This window comes from Leucoraja erinacea, chromosome 14 (genome assembly GCF_028641065.1).
Source record: "Leucoraja erinacea ecotype New England chromosome 14, Leri_hhj_1, whole genome shotgun sequence".
NCBI classification, from domain to species: Eukaryota; Metazoa; Chordata; class Chondrichthyes; order Rajiformes; family Rajidae; genus Leucoraja; species Leucoraja erinaceus.
The window spans coordinates 14,852,935-14,871,900 of record NC_073390.1 but is presented as its reverse complement, the minus strand read 5'-3'; the positions used below and the strand labels follow the sequence as shown (position 1 = coordinate 14,871,900).

The 18,966-nt window shown below is 41.1% G+C and overlaps 1 protein-coding gene across 1 annotated transcript in view; it reads right to left on the bottom strand.

Annotated features, from left to right (window-relative positions):
- atp1b3a (ATPase Na+/K+ transporting subunit beta 3a) overlaps positions 1 to 18,966 on the bottom strand; it is a 40,087-nt gene that overhangs the window by 5,938 nt on the left and 15,183 nt on the right. The window contains exons 2-5 of the mRNA XM_055645662.1: positions 13,749 to 13,877; positions 4,540 to 4,647; positions 4,267 to 4,460; positions 4,126 to 4,182 (exon numbers count right to left, since the gene is read on the bottom strand). Coding sequence (XP_055501637.1) covers positions 4,126 to 4,182; positions 4,267 to 4,460; positions 4,540 to 4,647; positions 13,749 to 13,877 — 488 coding nt within the window. The remainder of the gene's footprint in view (positions 1 to 4,125; positions 4,183 to 4,266; positions 4,461 to 4,539; positions 4,648 to 13,748; positions 13,878 to 18,966) is intronic.

The following is an 18,966-nucleotide window of genomic DNA, read 5'->3' as shown; positions in this document are numbered from 1 at the left end:
GCTCCTATCACATGACCTTATGACCTACATAATGTGCTGTTCGAACTTCTGCAGCCATGTACATATTTGGAACTAAGGAAACACAAGATTAAGGAACTATGAGCAGTTACTGAAGCTAGCTTTGCACAGAGACAAACTTCTACTTTAAGGAGAATCCATCTGCAATGAGACACCAACTGCCAGCAACACAGCTGGGTTTAATACAGACTGTATATTAATTGGAGGACTTGCCATGCTCACCATTTTAAAATATTCCTCAAATCATGCAGAACAAAGGATTTCCACTGAGAGCCAGAGATTTATTGTAGTTGTCTGTGTGAAGACAATATTTCAGCCTCAAGCCACTTTACTGTTACTTCCACTACAGTGTCAAACTTCTTTGTGCAAAGCAGTCATTTAGGGTTCTCTAAGAAACTGACTTGAGCAAATATTGACACTGTTATATAGTAAATCATGTATGTAATGTCATTAAATATGGCATGAACAACATCTGCCATTTTCACCACTTCACAGGATTAGATCTATGGGCTCCACTGGAAGAAGACCATTATCCAATGGTTCACCTGATTAACAGCATTCTTCAAATCTTCAACTTAGGGTTCTCTTTTAACTGCTCCCAGCTAACTAAAGACACCATTCCGAAAGCTTCCGTGTATTTGGTACATCTTCTTCCAACCAATTCCTCTCTTTAAGGCCATGAATACTCATATCAAAATGGGAGAATGTGAGCTACGCAAAACTACATTAAAATGTGAAAGTGCATTGGGGTGGGGCATGGAAATATGGTGATGCATGTTCAAAAACAAGAGTACATTACCAGGCTGCGTTATCAGCCCCTTACTATAATCCCTGTACACTCAAAACTGTGGAACCAAATTCCATTTACAGGTTTGTGGATGAAATCACCTTGGTGTGATAGATTTGGAACATTGACAAGATGGAGTGCAGGAAGAAGATGGGGAGCTTAGCAGAAGGGTGTCAAGACAACAGCCTCTCTCTCAAAGATAGTCACAAAGTGCTGGAGTAGCTCAGCGGGTCAGGCAACATCTTTGCGGAAGAAGGATTGGTGACGTTTCAGGTCGGAAGCCTTCTTCTGTCAGAAGAAGAGTTCCGACCCGAAACGTCGCCAGTCCTTTTGCTCCAGAGATACTGCCAGGCCCGCTGAGTTACTCCAGCATTTTGTGTCTATCTTCAGTATAAACCAGCATCCGCAGTTCCTTAATACACACCCTCTCTCTATCAACGTCAGCAAAGTGGCGGAGCAGGTCATCGATTTCTGGAAGGGGGGGGGAGGGGAGGGGGAGTACACGCCGCCTTCTGCATCAATGGTGCTGAAGTGAAAATGGCCATGAGTTTCAAGTGCCTTGGTGTAAATATCACCATCAATTTATCCTGATCCAACCACGTTGATGCTGCGTGCCAAGAAAACATATCAACATGTCTTCAATGAATCTTGCCAATTTCTTCAGATGCACCGTTGGGATCCTATTGGGATGCATCACGGCTTGGATTGGCAACTGCTCCGCCCAAGACAGCAAGAAATTACAGAGAATTGTGAACACAGACCAGTCCATCTTTCTCCCATCAACTCCATCTATACTTCACTCTGCCACAGATCAGCCAACATAATCAAGAACCATTCACACCACGGACATTCCCCCATCCCATCAGACAGGAGCTCAAAAGTACAGGGCAGCAGATACACGAACATCTTCTTCCTCACTCCTTTCAGATTCTTGAACAGACCTCTCATATGTTAAGAATTAATCTTCCACTATCTCGCTGCATCCCATCCACTCTTCTTATCTGCACCTTCTCTGCAATGCTATATTTTGCACTCTGTTTCCCTTCTCTTTTGCACCACCTGTTGTCCTCATGTATGGTACGATGTGCCAAGATGGCACACAAAACAAAGTATTTCACTGTATCTCGGTGTATGTGACAATAATACACCAATACCAATGGAGGTACATGTCTGTCATCCTTGCTCTTAACCCAGGTTAGTGTTTTTAAATTTGCTTTTTCACCTTAACACGTATGCATTGGGCCAGGAAGAGCAGGTATAATTCCTAGAATTATTCAGGACTTGTATTTGACTCTCTATTCTCCCTCCCCATCCAAACTCCCATAGCCTTCTCCAGCTCCTTCCAGGATTTACCCAAAGGCTTCTGGTGACAAGATGCATAGACCATTGTTAGCAACTGAGAAGCATTATGTCAGCAGCTATACAACTACTGCCACTAGTTTATCCAGGATGCAGATGAGATGCTAAAAGAACAAGTTTCACAATCGATATTCAGCGGCTATAAACTCATTCCTAGGGAGACTTGATGCCACTCTTTCTAAATGAGCAATTATCATCCTCTCTGCAGGGGCCGTCTGAGTATCCATGTGTGTTTTTATTACTAGACATTTGAGCATTTCACACTATAGTGAGGTGGTGGGGCATTTAAGGGTCTTGTCAAGTTCTATTGACTTACATCTCAAGTACAACAGTAGCTGAATGGTACAGAGACAATGGCCTAAAGAGACTGCACCACAGATTATTTTTTTGAGTGAGGGTGGCTGGTGCAGATTGCATAGAGACCTTGAGTAGGGGAAAATACAGCAAATAATATAATTCATCTATGCATGATAAAAGTGATTTCGTTTTGAAAAATTAGACAACGTTCCATTCATTTTAATAGTAAAACATACATATACTTACCACTTAGTCCGTACAGTATTCCTCATGGCAGGGAGCATATATAGCTCTTCTTATCTATTTTACTTTCATTCTTCCTTGATCAGACAAGGTCTTTCTATTTCTGATTATCTGTTTATATGAATCTCTCCTCAATTTTTCCTCCTTTCCTGCACCTCTCATGCAATCTCTCAAATGATGCTTTTCATCAGCGATTTCTGCCATCTTTGCTAATTCTTGATATCTTACATACACCTGCACCCTTGCTTTATCGATCCTATTTTCTTTATGCTCTCACCTGCCATGGAGACCTGGAGGAAGACTTCAAGGTCCAAATCTTTGATAAACGTAGAGCGTGGCTTGATTATTTGGCAGTGGTACCTGAGGCAGTTCGTGAGTGTGAAGGGACGCTAGGTGAGGGTGAAGGATGGGAAGTGGTGCACAGGAACAGCTAGGGCTCGGAGGAATCGGCGAAGCTGGGACTAACCTACACAGCAGTAGTTTGACCAAGAGTGCAGGGAAGGGCTGACAACCCATACAAGCAATGCTGCATTAATGGTCAACTAACTGGAATGCGCACAAGCAGATCTGCAGGAGAAAATGGACAACTACAGAAAAGAAAAAGCTTCATTGATATCTATGTGTAAAATCAAATTGACTTTATTCCATTATATAAACATCTGAATATGAAACTATATTAATGCTAAATTATAATTGCATAATAACTTCAATTTTTCTGATTATATATCAGAGGACCAAAAAAAATTATGAATTGTTATGTAACAGAACCAGTGATAAAATAAACTTAAAAATAAAGTTCCAATATTATTAATCTCTCTCTCTCTCTGTCAATATATATATTTATATATATATACACATTTTACACAAGATATATGTGCCAATATCTAATATTGTAAACACAAACCATTTCAGGACTGTAGGAAAGACTGCAGAGCTGAGGCTGAGTCTGGTCCTGGACAATGCATAGTCTTCAGCTTGTGGTCATGCCAAGAGGCAGTGGATCTTTAGGTCAGGCAGATCGGAAAATAAAAGTATTAAAACTTAAAAGCTAAAAAATACCTCCAAAGAAAAATAATTAAAGATTGGGAAGTAGCAATACAAAACTTGTAGCCAGGTGTACACTAGCAAAGTAGTTTGTAACAATGACAATTCTAAATCAATTTGCCAAGTTTAAGATCTGAAAGATTCTTCCACCAATTTAGTTCTATGATAAAAGTGAAGATGGTTTCACCGGATATGCTGGGGGATGAGGTTGTTGGGGATGGGTAGTGGGGGATTGTGGTGGAACAGAGAGGACACAGGTAAACAGAGATGGCTAAACTGTTACTACCACATTTTAGCCAAAACCTGGTAGATTCATCTAAGGCAGAGATGACAGTTAACAAAAAGAGAACCCACTACTGAATTGTTTTGCAACTAACCTTGGATGTGCAGTTTAATGTAGGCTTGTTTCCTGCACCTGCTTCTAGTCCAATTATCTAAAAGAGAAGAGTGCATGGCAATGAATTCCAATAATCAGCTGGTTGAACAGATTTTCAAACAGATATTTGAGAAGTACTTACCCTATTCATTTTAACGAGAACACACGGTTTCCCCTCATTATAGCCAAAACTCCTATTATATGTTCCGGAACATTCACCGAGCAATGTGCGGTTAAATTGACACGCCACTTTCTCCAATAATTGATCAGGCTGCGCAAGATACTCTCCAGGACGGCAAATAATATTTTTTTGTGCTTGCAGCAAATCATCATAAGCTATTTAAAAATAAGTATTTCAGTAAGTTTGAAATATGCAAAAAGAACACCAAACCATTTTAAGTTGATCAGTACTTACGTTGCAGATAGCCATCGAGAGCAGTCACATATTTTTCATAAGACTTGGCATCAGATTTGTTATATACAATTTCTAGGGCAGATCCTACTTTTGGCCTGATCATAAGACCTACAAGTAAAAGGACATATTTCAATAATTATAGTCATACTGCACGGAAACAGGCTCTTTGGCCCAACTCGCCCATGCAGTCCCATTCAAGCTGGTCTCAATGTTCTGCACCTGATCCAAATCCCTCTAAACCTATCCTTTCCCTGTACCTGGCCAAATATCTTATAAATACCATTATTGTCACTGCCTTAACTACTTCAATTATATCTGTTGGTACAATAAATTTCATACTGAAAAAGTTTTTAACCATTTAGCTACATTCTTTCTATATTGGAAAAGGTTAACCTTTTTATTATCTATCTTCCTTAAGGTTACACCAGAACTATGTTGCATTACCCAAGACATTCAAATTGCAAAATGCTGCTTTTCTCGGCTTGTAGAAAGATTTTCTGGGATGAAACATAAGACTTCCACGTTTCTTTGCACCATTCTGGAAACTTGACTGGACAGTTACTGACATAAGTCATCCTTGCACTCCCTCACGCTAAATGTTGTAGCCTTTATCCTTTATCTTTGCACTGTAGACGGCTTGATTGTATTCATGTATGGTCTTTTTTTAAAACTGAATAGCAAGCAAACAAAAGCTTTTCACTGTATCTCAGTACATGTGACAATACTAACTTAAACTAATAACCAAACTAAATACTAAACTAAACAATTTGTGCTTCAAGGCGCGCTGTGTGATGTCCTTCCTGCGGGTTTCCTTTTGAGCATCATCTGCTCTCACTATTTAGTCTAAACCCAATGAAAATCTTCCCAAATCAGCGCTAGACAGGGACCCACTTCAGGCAAGTCCCTTCGTACCAACACCAATTACCACTCCCCAATATTACTGCAGGCCTCCTTAGACTTGGACCTTGACATCTCCATCCTCAAGGGGCAATAACTGAGGGCTTGATTTCTGTATCCTCATGCCATCATGTACAGTATTGCCGCAGAATTCCCCCTCACTCTCCCCAACTGAATTTCTAGATCTTTGATGAACACATTAAGAGTCCATCATAACCACACTTTAAAAATATTGAATAAACGGTAAATATTATTCCAGTAAAATGCAGAAAGAATGCACTTGGAGACTGGGATAAATCTTGTTGGCAACCTTCCAACAATGGGAGATGATGCGTGGGCAGCTTTCAATCTTTGATGAGGCCACGTCAAGCACTCTACATCCACAGATAAGAAAAGAAACTGATTCTGGAAAGAGATTCTGTCATGAGTGACCACAAATGAAAATGTCATTGGCCGTGACAGTAAGATCTTTGCTTCCGTGACCTCAGCACTGACCTCTGCTACAGAATTGTTGAAACCACTGATTGTCATTGTGGTGCATCCCATGTTGTCATTGGCTTCTGTCACCAGCTGCTGAACAATCACCATTGATGGGTTTTAAAGAAAATCTCTTTTGCTAATATCTTTTAAAATGGAGCTATGGGCACCCTGCTAGCCATTTGGCTCAGCTGACTTTCCAAGTAGTTTATTGTTGGGGATGTACTTTCATGCAGTACATGTGCCTGAGCCAGTGAAGTCTTCTTTGCTTAATGAATGCTGGGGTGCTTGGCATCTGAGCTTCTGAAAGGACTGCTGCTTTCCATTTTCCTTCAATGGGATGCCAAGAACATGCCGCAGACAACCGAAGATGGAAATTGCTGCTGCCACATATCAATTCACTTTATAAAAGCCGAAAAGGTGATCCTTATTCTTGAAATATGCACTATAATATTTACTATCCAGTGTGCACAGTTCAGAATTCCAAAGAGAAGACTTTGTGAAAGCAGCGCAGGTACAGATATCGGCAATTTCTCCTGTCGCCTGAAATAAAGTTATTTTTCCTGCCCACAGTAGCGGCTAACTCTCTGTGAAGGTCACACGTCAGCGAACCTCGCCATCAGCCAGCAGAGACCCTATTGATTTCAACCCTTCAAATCTGGCCATTGATCCCATATCCTACTTACTGACCAACATCAATCACTACTGCATTCCAATTTTGTTCTAATCGAACTGAATGCTTTGGTGATAACATGCTCACCCAACAATGATTGCATCAGTAATGAACTACAACATAGTTCAGGTATCCCAGTAAACATGGTAAGCCATTAAACGTTCATACCTGGTCAAGAATTTGGGACGGTGTCAGGGCAAGACTATTTAAATAAATCTGACAAAAGTTTCAAACAACCAACACTAATTATTAAACTAATTTATTTCATCAATAATGGATGTTGATTCAGGTTCAAACAAGCCAGGTGAGAAATTAAAATTTGTTTGAAAAAATTACAAAAATTGAATTCTTCAATTTTAAGTAACTAACCAACTCTCTCTTTTTTCTCCGCTCTTTCGTGCTTGCGCCCCAGGTGAATACGCATCCATTCTCCCCTATCCTGTCCTCCCTTTTCCAGCCCCCCATCCCCTTCCATCTATACCCCTTCCTCTGACCTCACGATTCACGCATCTTCTCTCATCTCACAGCCTTTTGTCTTATTTTCATCTCGAGTCTTTTTCCACCCATCTGCCAATCAACCCTCCCCTCCTCACTTGGATCCACCTATCACTTGCTTATAAATGATTTGGATGAGAATGGACCAGGCATGATCAGTAAGTTTGCAGAAGACACCAAGGTGGGTGGTAGTGTAGAGAGCGAAGATGGTTGTGAGACATCGTAGTGCGGTCTTGATCTGTTGGGCAGGTGGGCTGAGGAATGGTTAATGGAGTTTAATACAGAGAAATGTGAGGTATTACATTTTGAGAAGTCAAACCAGGGCAGGACCTAAGCAGTGAATGGTAAGGCTCTGGGGGGTATTGTAGACCAGAGGGATCTAGGAATCTTTCTTGAAAGTGGCATCACAAGCAGATAGGGTGATCAAGAAGGCATTTGCCACATTGCCCTTCATCAGTCAGAGTATAGAAGTTGGGACATTATGTTACAATTGTACAAGACAGTTAGAGTATTGTGTTCAGTTTTGGTCAACTTGTTATAGGAAAGATGTTATTAAGCTGGAAAGAGTGCAGGAAAGATTTACAAGAATGTTGCCAGGACTTCAGGGCCTGAGTTTATATGGAGAGGTTGAGCAGGTTAGGACTTTATTCCTTGGACCGCAGGAGGATGAGGGGTGATCTTATAGAGGTGTATAAGATCATGAGAGGAATAGATGGGGCAATAGACTAGCATTTACCCTGAGTAGGGGAATTGAGACCCAGAGGACATAGGTTTAAGGTGAGGGAGATTTAATAATAATTATAATCTTATTTATATAGCACATTTTTAGTCAACTTGCATTGACCCCAAAGTGCTTCACATAATTACATTACATTTACACACAGGCAAAGGTGGGTGAAGTGTCTTGCCCCAAGGACACAACGACAGTATGCACTCCAAGCGGGATTCGAACCGGCTACCTTCCGGTCGCCAGACGAACACTTAGCCCATTGTGCCATCTGTTGTCCCACCATTTAAAAAGATTTAACAGGAACCTGAGTGGCAACTTTTTACCCCAACAAAGAGGGATAGGTATATGGAACGAGATACGAGAGGAGGTAGTTGAGACAGGTACTATAACAATGTTTAAGAAAGGTTTAGGCAGGTACATGGATTAGATAGGTTTGGAAGGATATGGGTCAAATGCAGGCAGGTGGGACTAGTGTAGATGGGGCATGTTGGTTGGCGTGCAAGTTGGGCTGAAGGCCCTGTTTCCACGTTGTATGACTTTATGACTTGCGTTGCTTTGTTCTGTCCCCAGCTCTTTTACAGCTTTCTGCCTCCCGATTAGAATCTGTCTGATGAAGGGTCCAGACCCACAACGTCACCTCCGGAGACGCTGCCTGACTGGCTGAGTTCCACCAGCACAATGCATTTATTACAAGAATAAAACTGGTAAGCAAGGGTTTTTTCAAGCTCTACACAGCAAGAACCCTAAAATGAACCATATAACATCCACAGTGTTCTGTTATATAGCAGAAAATGACCCCGATCCCACAAACTATCCATAAGCACGGCCTTGTCACCTTTTGCCTGTAAGGTACAACCCTGTAGATTTCTAAGATGTATTGAAAGGCCCAGGTTCTGAATAAATTTATCAGGCATTTGAGCTTATAAGTTTACATAAACTGAGGCTACTTCCAATCAAAGTTGTCGTTTTGACTTGTGCCGTCACCAAACTTAATACACCGCCAGATATTCAATCAGAATTAAGCCTGATCAGCCTCATCATGCCTTCAGTAAATCACTTTTAACAATCAGAACTTTGGAGTGCTGAAGCATCATTCATCTTGTCATCTTGCATGACAAAGCTGTTACTACAACCATTTATGAGCAGCCTCTAAAGACACCAAATCAATGTCAGATTACGCAATTACATAATGCCGAGGCTATTTTGATGAAGTGTCTTAAATTTCTTATTAGTGTTAAAAGGCATTAAAACTGCAAAGATTTAAGATTTCTAAGATACATAAACTTGCAAGACCTCAGCATAACAAAACAGGATCTGGCTTTGTGTGATGTCTTCAATAGCTCAATAACTGGAAGCTTGAAACAGTCAACATGCACCTTTGGTCAAATCCATGTACTTTGGAGAGGATCCCTAAAGTGGAAAGCAGCGCTTTTACCATCCAAACTAACTAAAAACGACTGTCTAATCAACTACACTCTTTACAAACCCTTCCTAATTGAGATTGCACTGAATCATGACTGGCAGGCGATGATAAGACATAAGAAGTAACCATAGGCACTTTTTCTGAGCCTTGTATGTCTCACTTAAAGTAACGTTTAAGAAAGAACTGCAGTTGCTGGAAAAATCGAAGGTAGACAAAATATGCTGGAGACACTCAGCGAGTGAGGCAGCATCTATGAATTGGCGACATTTTCGGTTAGACCCTTCTTCAGACTGATGTCTGGGAAGAGGGAGGAGAAGGAAGGAGAAAGCAAGGGCTATCTAAAATTAGAGAAGTCCCACCCGCTGAGTTTCTCCAACATTTTTTGTCTACCACTTAAAGTAACATTTGCTTTCTGACAGCATTTGTCTTGAGAGCTAACAGGGCAATTTCATAACTTCGGGGATTTCACTGACTCCAAAGTAACCAAACTGAATTTTAAAATAGTTACTTTGGTGCATTTTACTAGTTTTTCATTGTTGACTGAATTTGCTTGATGAAAATTATTCATTCAGGAACAAACATTTCATTAGAAAGTATTGCAAACTCTGGCTGTATGATCATGTAGCAAATCAAAAGTTGATTTCCTTCTGCTGTTCCCTCTATGAAGTGGGTTACTGGGTTCTAACAAGACCAAGGCAAGGGATTTTGAACTGTTATTATTCAAGGAAAATATCTGAATGTATATGGTGCCTTTAATCACCACAGGATATCCTAAAGCAATGTAAAGTTGTTTGAGTAGCTATGAGTTTTAATTATTGACCCGATTAATGACAGACTGAAAATTATCGACGAGGAAGCCTGGTTATTTTTTAATTGGAATTTACTGATATCTTTTCAGACAGGCAAAGGTTAGGAACTGCTGATCCACAAGGATCAGACCTGAGACCAGTGTTGTTGAAATAATCTGGAGTCAGGAATCCAAAGTACAACATCAAGATTTGCAATCAGCATATTGCAAACATGGTTAATGAAGAGTGCAACAAAATACACCAAGGCATGCAATTAACAAATGCCGTTTGAAAAAGCTTAACGTGACGAAATGAAGAATAAAGGGGCTACAGAATCCATGCAATAAATGAGGCATTGAGCAGACTGATTTTGTTTTCATTCCTCATACGCAAAATTAGACCTCAGAGAAAATATGCTCAACGTGTAGAATCTTGTAGGAAGGAACTGCAGATGCAGGTTTAAACTGAAGATAGACACAAAAAGCTGGAGTAACTCAGCGGGTCAGACAGCATCTCTGGAGAAAAGGAATAGGTGACGTTTCAGGTCGAGACTTCTTCAGACAACCCACTGAGTTACTCCAGCTTTTTGTGTCTATTTTCTTTTGTTTAGAAACTTACTTAGACCAAGCTTGAACTACAGCAAAAAAGACCCAGTCTCTACATTATTAAAAAAGTTCATAACAGCATGCAAGATACAAATATATTTTACAAATATAATACCAGAATAGTATTGTAAATTGGGCCTATATATCAGGTAAGGCTGAAGTGTGACTTGATCCTAGTCCTAACATTATTGAAAGGGTTTGTTGAGAAAATATTTCCACTTTCATGGGGGAAATACCTGAAGTATAGGCCCAATTTACAATACTATTCTGGTATTATATTTGTAAAATATATTTGTTTCTCGCATGCTGTTATAACCTTTTTTTTTAAATAATGTAGAGACTGGGTCTGTTTACTGTAGTACAAGATTTAAAGATCAGTTTATTGTCACATGGACCAGTTAAGGTACAGTGACGTGTGAGTTACTTGGTCTTAACAAGTTTCTAAACAAAAGAAGATATATACAAAAAGCTGGAGTAATTCATGGGTCTTCCAAAGAAGGGTCTCGACCCGAAACATCACATATTCCTTTTCTCCAGGTTTAGGGCAGTCCCCAATAAATCTAATAAGGAGTAAGATATGTTTCATTGTTCAGAGATTTAGTTAGAATGTGAATCTTAGCGATACAAGAATAGTCAAGTCAGGTTGTGTTTTGTCATATGAACATGTATGGCTGATACAATAGAAAGCCTGCTTACAGCAGCATCACTAAATTAAAACTACTGGCAGCAGTTTGTAGCATAACTATATGCAAGAAACTAAAATATAATATGATCTTGATAGGAGTTACATGAAGGCAGTTAAGAGCAGGCTTGTGTGGACCATAAATGTGGCAAGGATCTGGTCAGTCAAATGACTCTTCTTTCCGCTGTGACCTTCTCCAAGGCAGGATTTCATTTCAATGACAATTGGCTTGGCAGCAAGGTGAAACATTCAAAATCAATCCACGCATCACCTTCTTTCACTAACAAGCAGTCTCAACCAGTTAATGCAACCACCCACAAAGAGTTGATGCCTACTTATAAATCAAGCATTGATCTAATTCCTAACAGCTCAATAATTGATGGTAAAATGATGCCCTAGTTTGCACCCAGCCAACTTTTCAACGGTATCTCAAGGACCGATAATGCCAAAAAAAATAAGAACTGCAGCAAAAATGGGAAAAACCAGTTAGGAAGATAAAATTATCAAATGTTCAGAGCGTAATATTTTCATCAACGACTAACATCAGAGAGCTAGAGATTCTTCGTGACAGGTCTGAACATCTGCAGAACAGCGATTTCCAGCACTTACACTAATAAATCTGCTTGTGAAACCTGCATCACAGAGACGGTACAGGATTGGAAAAATCACCATTTGAGACGCGGAAAATTTGAAAGGAAAATCAGAGAGTCGGGATGAAAGATCATTAACCTGAAATGATAACTCTGTTTCTCTCTCTCCACAGATGCTGCCTGACCAATGAATATTTCCAACATTTCCTGTTTCCATTTAAGACCTGGAGCAGGTTTGGTGACTAATTTATTTCAACGGAGAGGAACAGCTACAAGGTGAAGAATCTTAAGGACCTGTCCCACTTGGACGTCATTTGCGCGTCACGCCACCGTGCCTCACCACGCGCCATGCGTGCATCACGTGCGCGTCACGACGGGCAAATGACACCCAAGTGGGACACCCAAATAGGCCCTTTACCGTCTAACAGCTGCAAGTCCTACTTTAATTAACTGAGTTAAATGCATTTTATTTTTTCCTAAATGTTTTATGCTTGAGTTTTTTTTATTAACATATAAACTTTTATAGTCTGGTTCATTTTTAATATATTGAATATTGCTGTGTGCCTGAGGCATTCACAAATATTCTCACTCTCAGTTTAGATGGGCTGTGAATCTCAGAATGGGGCTTCAGGGAAAAACTATTACTGCATTCGCTCTCTTCTGAAAAAGACACAAAGTGCTGGAATCACTGAGTGGATCAGGCAGCATCTCTGGAGAACATGGTCAGGCAACGTTTTGGGGTGGAATCCTTCAGACTGATTGTGGTGGGGAGGGAGGATGAAAGCTGGAAGAGAGGAAGGGCAGGACAAATACTGGAGAGTGATCGATGGAGACACTTGAAGGTGTGGGGGGTAGGGTGTGGTTGGACAAAGGCCACAGATGAGAAGGCAAAAAAGTTGTAAGATAAGGATAGAATAAGTGGAAATTGTGAAGCTAGAAGAATGATAATAGGTGGAACTGGAGAAATGGCTGCGTGTCTAGGTGGGGCGGGGCAGGGGAGTATGGGAAGGGTTTATAGGCAGATGGTTGGACATTCGGCAGAGATGAATGTTTTCACCCCCCACCACAATCCTTCTCTTAGAGCTTTCTACCCCCCACTGCAATCTGTGAGGGATGGTGCCAACTTGCTGAGTTTCTCCAGCACTGTGTCTTTTTTGTATGAAACCAGCATCTGCACTTGTTTCTGTGGCTCTCTTTTGTGTTGTGTCACTCTCTATTTACTCATCTGTACTAAAGATTATCAAAAGAGTGGTGAATCTGTGGAATGCATTGCCACAGAAGGCTGTGGAGGCCGTCAATGGATATATTTAAGGCAGAGATAGATAGACTCTTGATTAGTGCGGGTGTCAGGGGTTATGGGGAAAGGCAGGGGGTGGGAGATTGCAACCTTCACGTGGTCCGCCCTGTTTCGACGAATGCAATCAGCCCGGCGTGCACAATCAAATAAGATCAAATAGAACAAGTTGTCCAACAACTTTAGGCTGTGCACGCCATACGCAAGAAGAAGGGAAAAGCAGGAGAATGTGGTTAAGAGAGAAAGATAGGTCAGCCATAATTGAATGGCAGAGTTGACTTAATGGGCCAAATGGCCTACTTCTGTTCCTATAAGTCATGAATTTATCATTCAACAGCGTCTAAAAATAGCAAGAGACAATTAATAACAAGATGCTTATCCTTTCATTTATACATTTGAATCTGAGGATAGGCTTCTACTACAGTTAGGTGTAAATACACTGTTACTAATCCAAGCCGACAATTTTATTTTAAAAGGAAGAAACAAAATGATATCTTCTTCAATACAAAATGGGAACAATCCTATTATCAACAAGGCAAAATCTGGGAAAGTTACCTGGACTGGAAACTCTGTCACGGTACTTGGGGGTGTAATCATCCAACATCTGAAGCATTACCCACATGGTGAAGCTGAACATACCAGCTAGGAAGCCGTAAAATACCAGATAGAAGAGAAAAATCAAAGCTGTGCAGAGAAGAATATAGAAAAAAAGTTAGATTGTATTTCCAAACGCCTTCAACTCCCAGCTTCATGTTACAGTGCACACTTTGAAATTTTATAACACAAATAGGAGTCCGTTAGTGACTGAAATTATCACCATTTCCTCACTTGTAATGATTTTAATGCTTTCATAAGTCAGTCCTTGAGGTTGTACTTCAACTACTCATTCTTTCAAAGCTCAGAGTTAGACAACATGTAAACTGGCCCAAGTCATCCATGCCAACCAAATTGCCTACCTGAGTTAGTCCCATTCGGCTGCATTTACATCATATACCACACACAATACTGTGCGTGTGATCTCACCATCATCTTGTAGAGTTGAAACATGACATCCCAACTTTGCACCAGTCCACCAGACAACATTCACAGTGCCTTTCACATAGCATTGCCACCGTAAACTACTAAAACACAGCTGTGGCATTTTGTTTGGACTGCAAATTGGGAAAGGCAGATGAGGAAAGCAGTAAGAATTTGGAATCGACGGCTTGGAATAAATGCTCAAGCATTCTGTGTGCATTTCAAATAATCTTAAATGTCAATGAAACCAAAGGTTATTCAGACTATGTGCCAGCCCATTGCCCATTGCCCACAGCCCATTGCCAGCCCAGTCTCAAAACTATTTGCCCATCCTGCTAACGGTAATGTTTTTTCTACTTTTTCAAATATTTCTCAGAAGCTGCAAATATCTTTGCCATGAAGTACCTAATACAAAATATTCTATCCGCCAACAACGCTCTGCAAAAAAAATCCTTCCTCACTTTCGGTAATGATTTTAACATTTTCACGAGTCAGCCCTCAAGGCTATACTTCAACTACTTATTCTTTCAAAGCTCAGAGTTCTAGAGCACGGCACTGGCCCTCAAGCCCAATGCATCCATGCCCACAAAATTGCCTACATGAGTTAGTAATATTTGGCTGTGTTTACTCCATATACCGCACAAAAACTGCAAATGTGATCTCACCAGCATCTTGTAGATTAAACAAGAAATCCCAAATCTTGTACCATGTCCTGACTGATAAAGGCAAGCTTACCCAATGCCATTTTCACCGTCTTGGCGACCTGTTTTAACACTTTCTGGAAACTATGTACTTAGGTTTCTCTGTTGTACAATGTTCTCTAAAGTCCCTGCCATTTACTGTGTAAATCCTGCCCTGGTTCGACTCACCAAAATACAACACCTCACATTCATCAAAGTTAAATTCCATTTGCAAATCCCTGTTCACAAATCCCAAATCGCTTTTCCAGTTGAAATCTTAAATATCCTCTTCACTATGCACTATACCACCAAATTTGCTGTCATCTGCAAACTTACTCATCATGCCAACTACACTCTTATCCAGATCATTAATGTAGATAACAAACAATGGCACAACACTGATCACAGGCCTCCAATCTGATAAAATAACTCTCCAATTTGATAAAATAACCCTCCACTACCACCCTATGACACCTACCACCAAGCCAGATTTATATCCAATTGGCTACCTCATCCTGTATCCCATATGATCTATCCATCTGGAACAGCTAACCAGGTGGGACATCAAAGGCCTTGCTAAAGTCCACAAAGAAAATGTATTCAGCACTGCCCTGGTCAATCCTCTTGATCACCTCTTAAAAAAACAATCAAATTTGTGATTAAATTGAATGAAAACAGACAATCAATAGAAAGACACTAAAGGAATGACGTACTTAATTAATTGAAAGTGCATGTACGGGTAGATCATACCAACAACATTACCACACAAAGCCATGCTGCTGACTATCCTGAAGCAATGCGTGCCTTTCCAAATGCTGCTAGAGCGTGTCCTTCAGAATCTCATACTGTAACTTAACCACCACTTATGTCGGGCTTATCGGTCTCATTAAAATTGTCATTTTTCTTAAGCCTATTCCGAAGTCTCTCCTAAGAGCGAGAGAATATAAGCGAGTTCGGTATTCTGAAAAACGCAAGGAATCATGGGATTTATCAAAGGTCATTCACCATAAAGAAAAAGCGAATGAAGCGCTGGCTGAAGAAACTGTATAAATTCTTATTTTTATTCATAATTTATGCGTAAAAATATATTTAATCTGAGGAATGGGGGTGTCGTGTAGTCACATTATAGGAAAATTACTGTATTCCAGACTGGAACACAACGATGATAATTTCGGAGTTGAATTTCATTATTCTGCTAATTTCAGGGCAATGTTTTCTTCAGCCTCATCTATGAATACAAAGGAGCAATGAAATTCTCGATTCCAGAGAGACTCCCATAAATGGTCAACTCCTCATCCCCCCAAAGGAACAGGTAGCGGGAGCGCGGGGTGTAACATCGAGAGAAAGAGGGCAGATGCGAGTGGGACACAGGAGAGCACACACAGACCCACGCCTCATCTGCCCTGGACCGACAACACCAGCGGCCCCAGGCCCACAGCCAGCACGGAGAAGAAGCGCTAACCCCAGCTCAACTCCGCCTGACCTGCCGAGCCACTGGACAAGGAGGCAAAGCTGATGGTCCCCGAGTAATTTCTCCCATTCTTCTCTGAAGATTCTCTCAAGCTCTGTCAAGGTTGGATGGGGAGCGTCGATACACAGCTATTTTCAGGACCCTCCAGAGATGTTCGATCGGGTTCAAGTCTGGGCTCTGGCTGGGCCACACAAGGACATTCACAGATTTGTCACGAAGCCACTCCTGCGTTGTCTTGTCTGTGTGCTTTGGGTCATTGTCCTGTTGGAAGGTGAACCTCCGCCCCAGTCTGAGGTCCAGAATGCTCAGGAGCAGGTTTTCATCAAGGATCACTCTACTTTGCTCCATTCATCTTTCCCTCGATCCTGACTAGTCTCCCAGTTCCTGCCACTGAAAAACACCCCCACAGCATGATGCTGCCACCACCATGCTTCACCGTAGGTATGGTATTGGCCAGGTGATGAGCGGTGCCTGGGTTCCTCCAGACTTGACACTTAGCATTCAGGCCAAAGAGTTCAATCTTGGTTTCATCAGACCAGAGAATCTTGTTTAGGTGTCTTTTGGCAAACTCCAAGAGGGAGACTCATGTGCCTTTTACAGAGGAGTGGCTTACTTCCAGCCACTCTACCTGAATGGTGGTGTACCGCAGATATAGTTGTCCTTCCGGAAGGTTCTCCCATCTCCTCAGAGGAACTCTGGAGCTCTGTCAGTGACCATCGGGTTCTTTGTGCACCTCCCTGACCAAGGCCCTTCTCCCTCGATTGCTCAGTTTGGCCAGGCAGCCGGCTCTATGAAGAGTCCTGGTGGTTACAAAGTTCTTCCATTTAAGAATGACGGAGGCCACTGTGCTCTTCAGGGACCTGCAATGCTGCAGAAATTGTTTCATAACCTTCCCCAGATCTGTGTCTCGATACAATCCTGTCTGGGAGGTCTACGGACAATTTCTTCAACTTCATGGCATGGTTTTTGCTCTGACATACACTGTCAACTGCAGGACCTTATATATTTCCAAATCGTGTCCAATCAATTAAATTTACCACATGTGGACTCCAATCAAGTTGTAAAAACAGGACGCACCGAAGCTCAATTTTGAGTGTCGGAATAGGGTCTGAATACTTATGTAAATTTGATATTTCAGTTATTTCTTTTTAATTACTTTGCAAAAAATTTCGAAACACCTGTTTTCGCTTTTTATTATGAGGTGTAGATTGATGACAAAAAAAAATTTAACCAATTTTAGAATAAGGCTGTAACGTAACAAAATGTGGAAAAACTGAAGGGAGCTGAATACTTTCTGAATGCACTGTACCTAGTAGAATCAAAGCTGGAAAAAAACAGAAGAAATAAAGGTCTCTTTGTACAGAACTCCACTGGTTTCCAGCAATGTTTATACATAGTGTCCTTTGACCTGGGCATGCGCAGTCGGAATAGCGAACTCGCTTATTGTTTTTGATTTCATGTCGGTTCATGATCATCCTGCGTTGTTTTCTAGAGCCAAACACATTGCTGTAGAGAATGGATAGGAAGGAATTGCAAATGCTGGTTTACATTGAAGATAGACACAAAATGCTGGAGTCAGCGGGCCAGGCAGAATTTCTGGAGAAAAGGAATAGGTGACGTTTTGTGTCAAGATCCTTCTGACTGAGAGTCGATCCCCCATTCCCATCCCCTACCAGGAAATCCTTAAAGCCCTCCATTTCTTCCTCGACCGCAGAACCAGCCAATTTCCCTCTACAAGCACTCTTCGCCTACCCATTTGACTCCTCCCACCTTCTCCAAAACAAAGGCGTAGCCATGGGCACTCACGTGGGCCTTGGCCATGCCTGCCTCTTTGTAGAGTACATCGAACAATCCCTGTTCCAGGCGAACACTAGCCCTATTCCTGAACGCTATCTCTGCTACATTGATGACTGCATGGTGCTACCTCCTGCACCCTTGCGAAACTCATGGAATTCATTGACTTCACTACCAATTTCCATCCTGCCCTCAAATTCACGGACCATCTTCGACACCTCCCTCCTCTTTCTTGAACTCAAAAAACAAAGGGCTCTCAGTCTGAAGAAGGGTCTCGACCCAAAATGTCAAAAAAAAAAATCCCCATTGTTGCTTCCTGACCTGCTGAGTTACTCGAGCATTTTGCGTCTATCTTCACTGTAGAAATGGAATTGCATACAGGTCAGACCAGGTAAAGGCAGCAGATTTTCTTCCCTGAAGAAATTTGTGAACCAAATGCGTTTTTATAACAATTGAGTTTTTCCATTGATGGCTCAGTTTTTGTTTAATTAACATAACTTAAATTCTCCATCTGCTGTGACAGTGCTTGAACTCATTATCTTGACTTTATTAATTGTACAAAATTTCTATGCATTACCGATGAGCAATATCACAAAATGCCAACATAATCTACAAAAAAATATTCTTCACATACCCTTCGCTGAAAATGCAGTTGGTATGATCCATCCATTCACTTACAACAAATGAAGTTTACTCTTTCCTTTAGTGCCTTTTTATTGATTGGCTGCTTTCATTCAATTTAATTTCCCACAATCTATTACCGAACACATATAACCATCCTCAATACCATTTAATTTATTGCAGCTGGTCT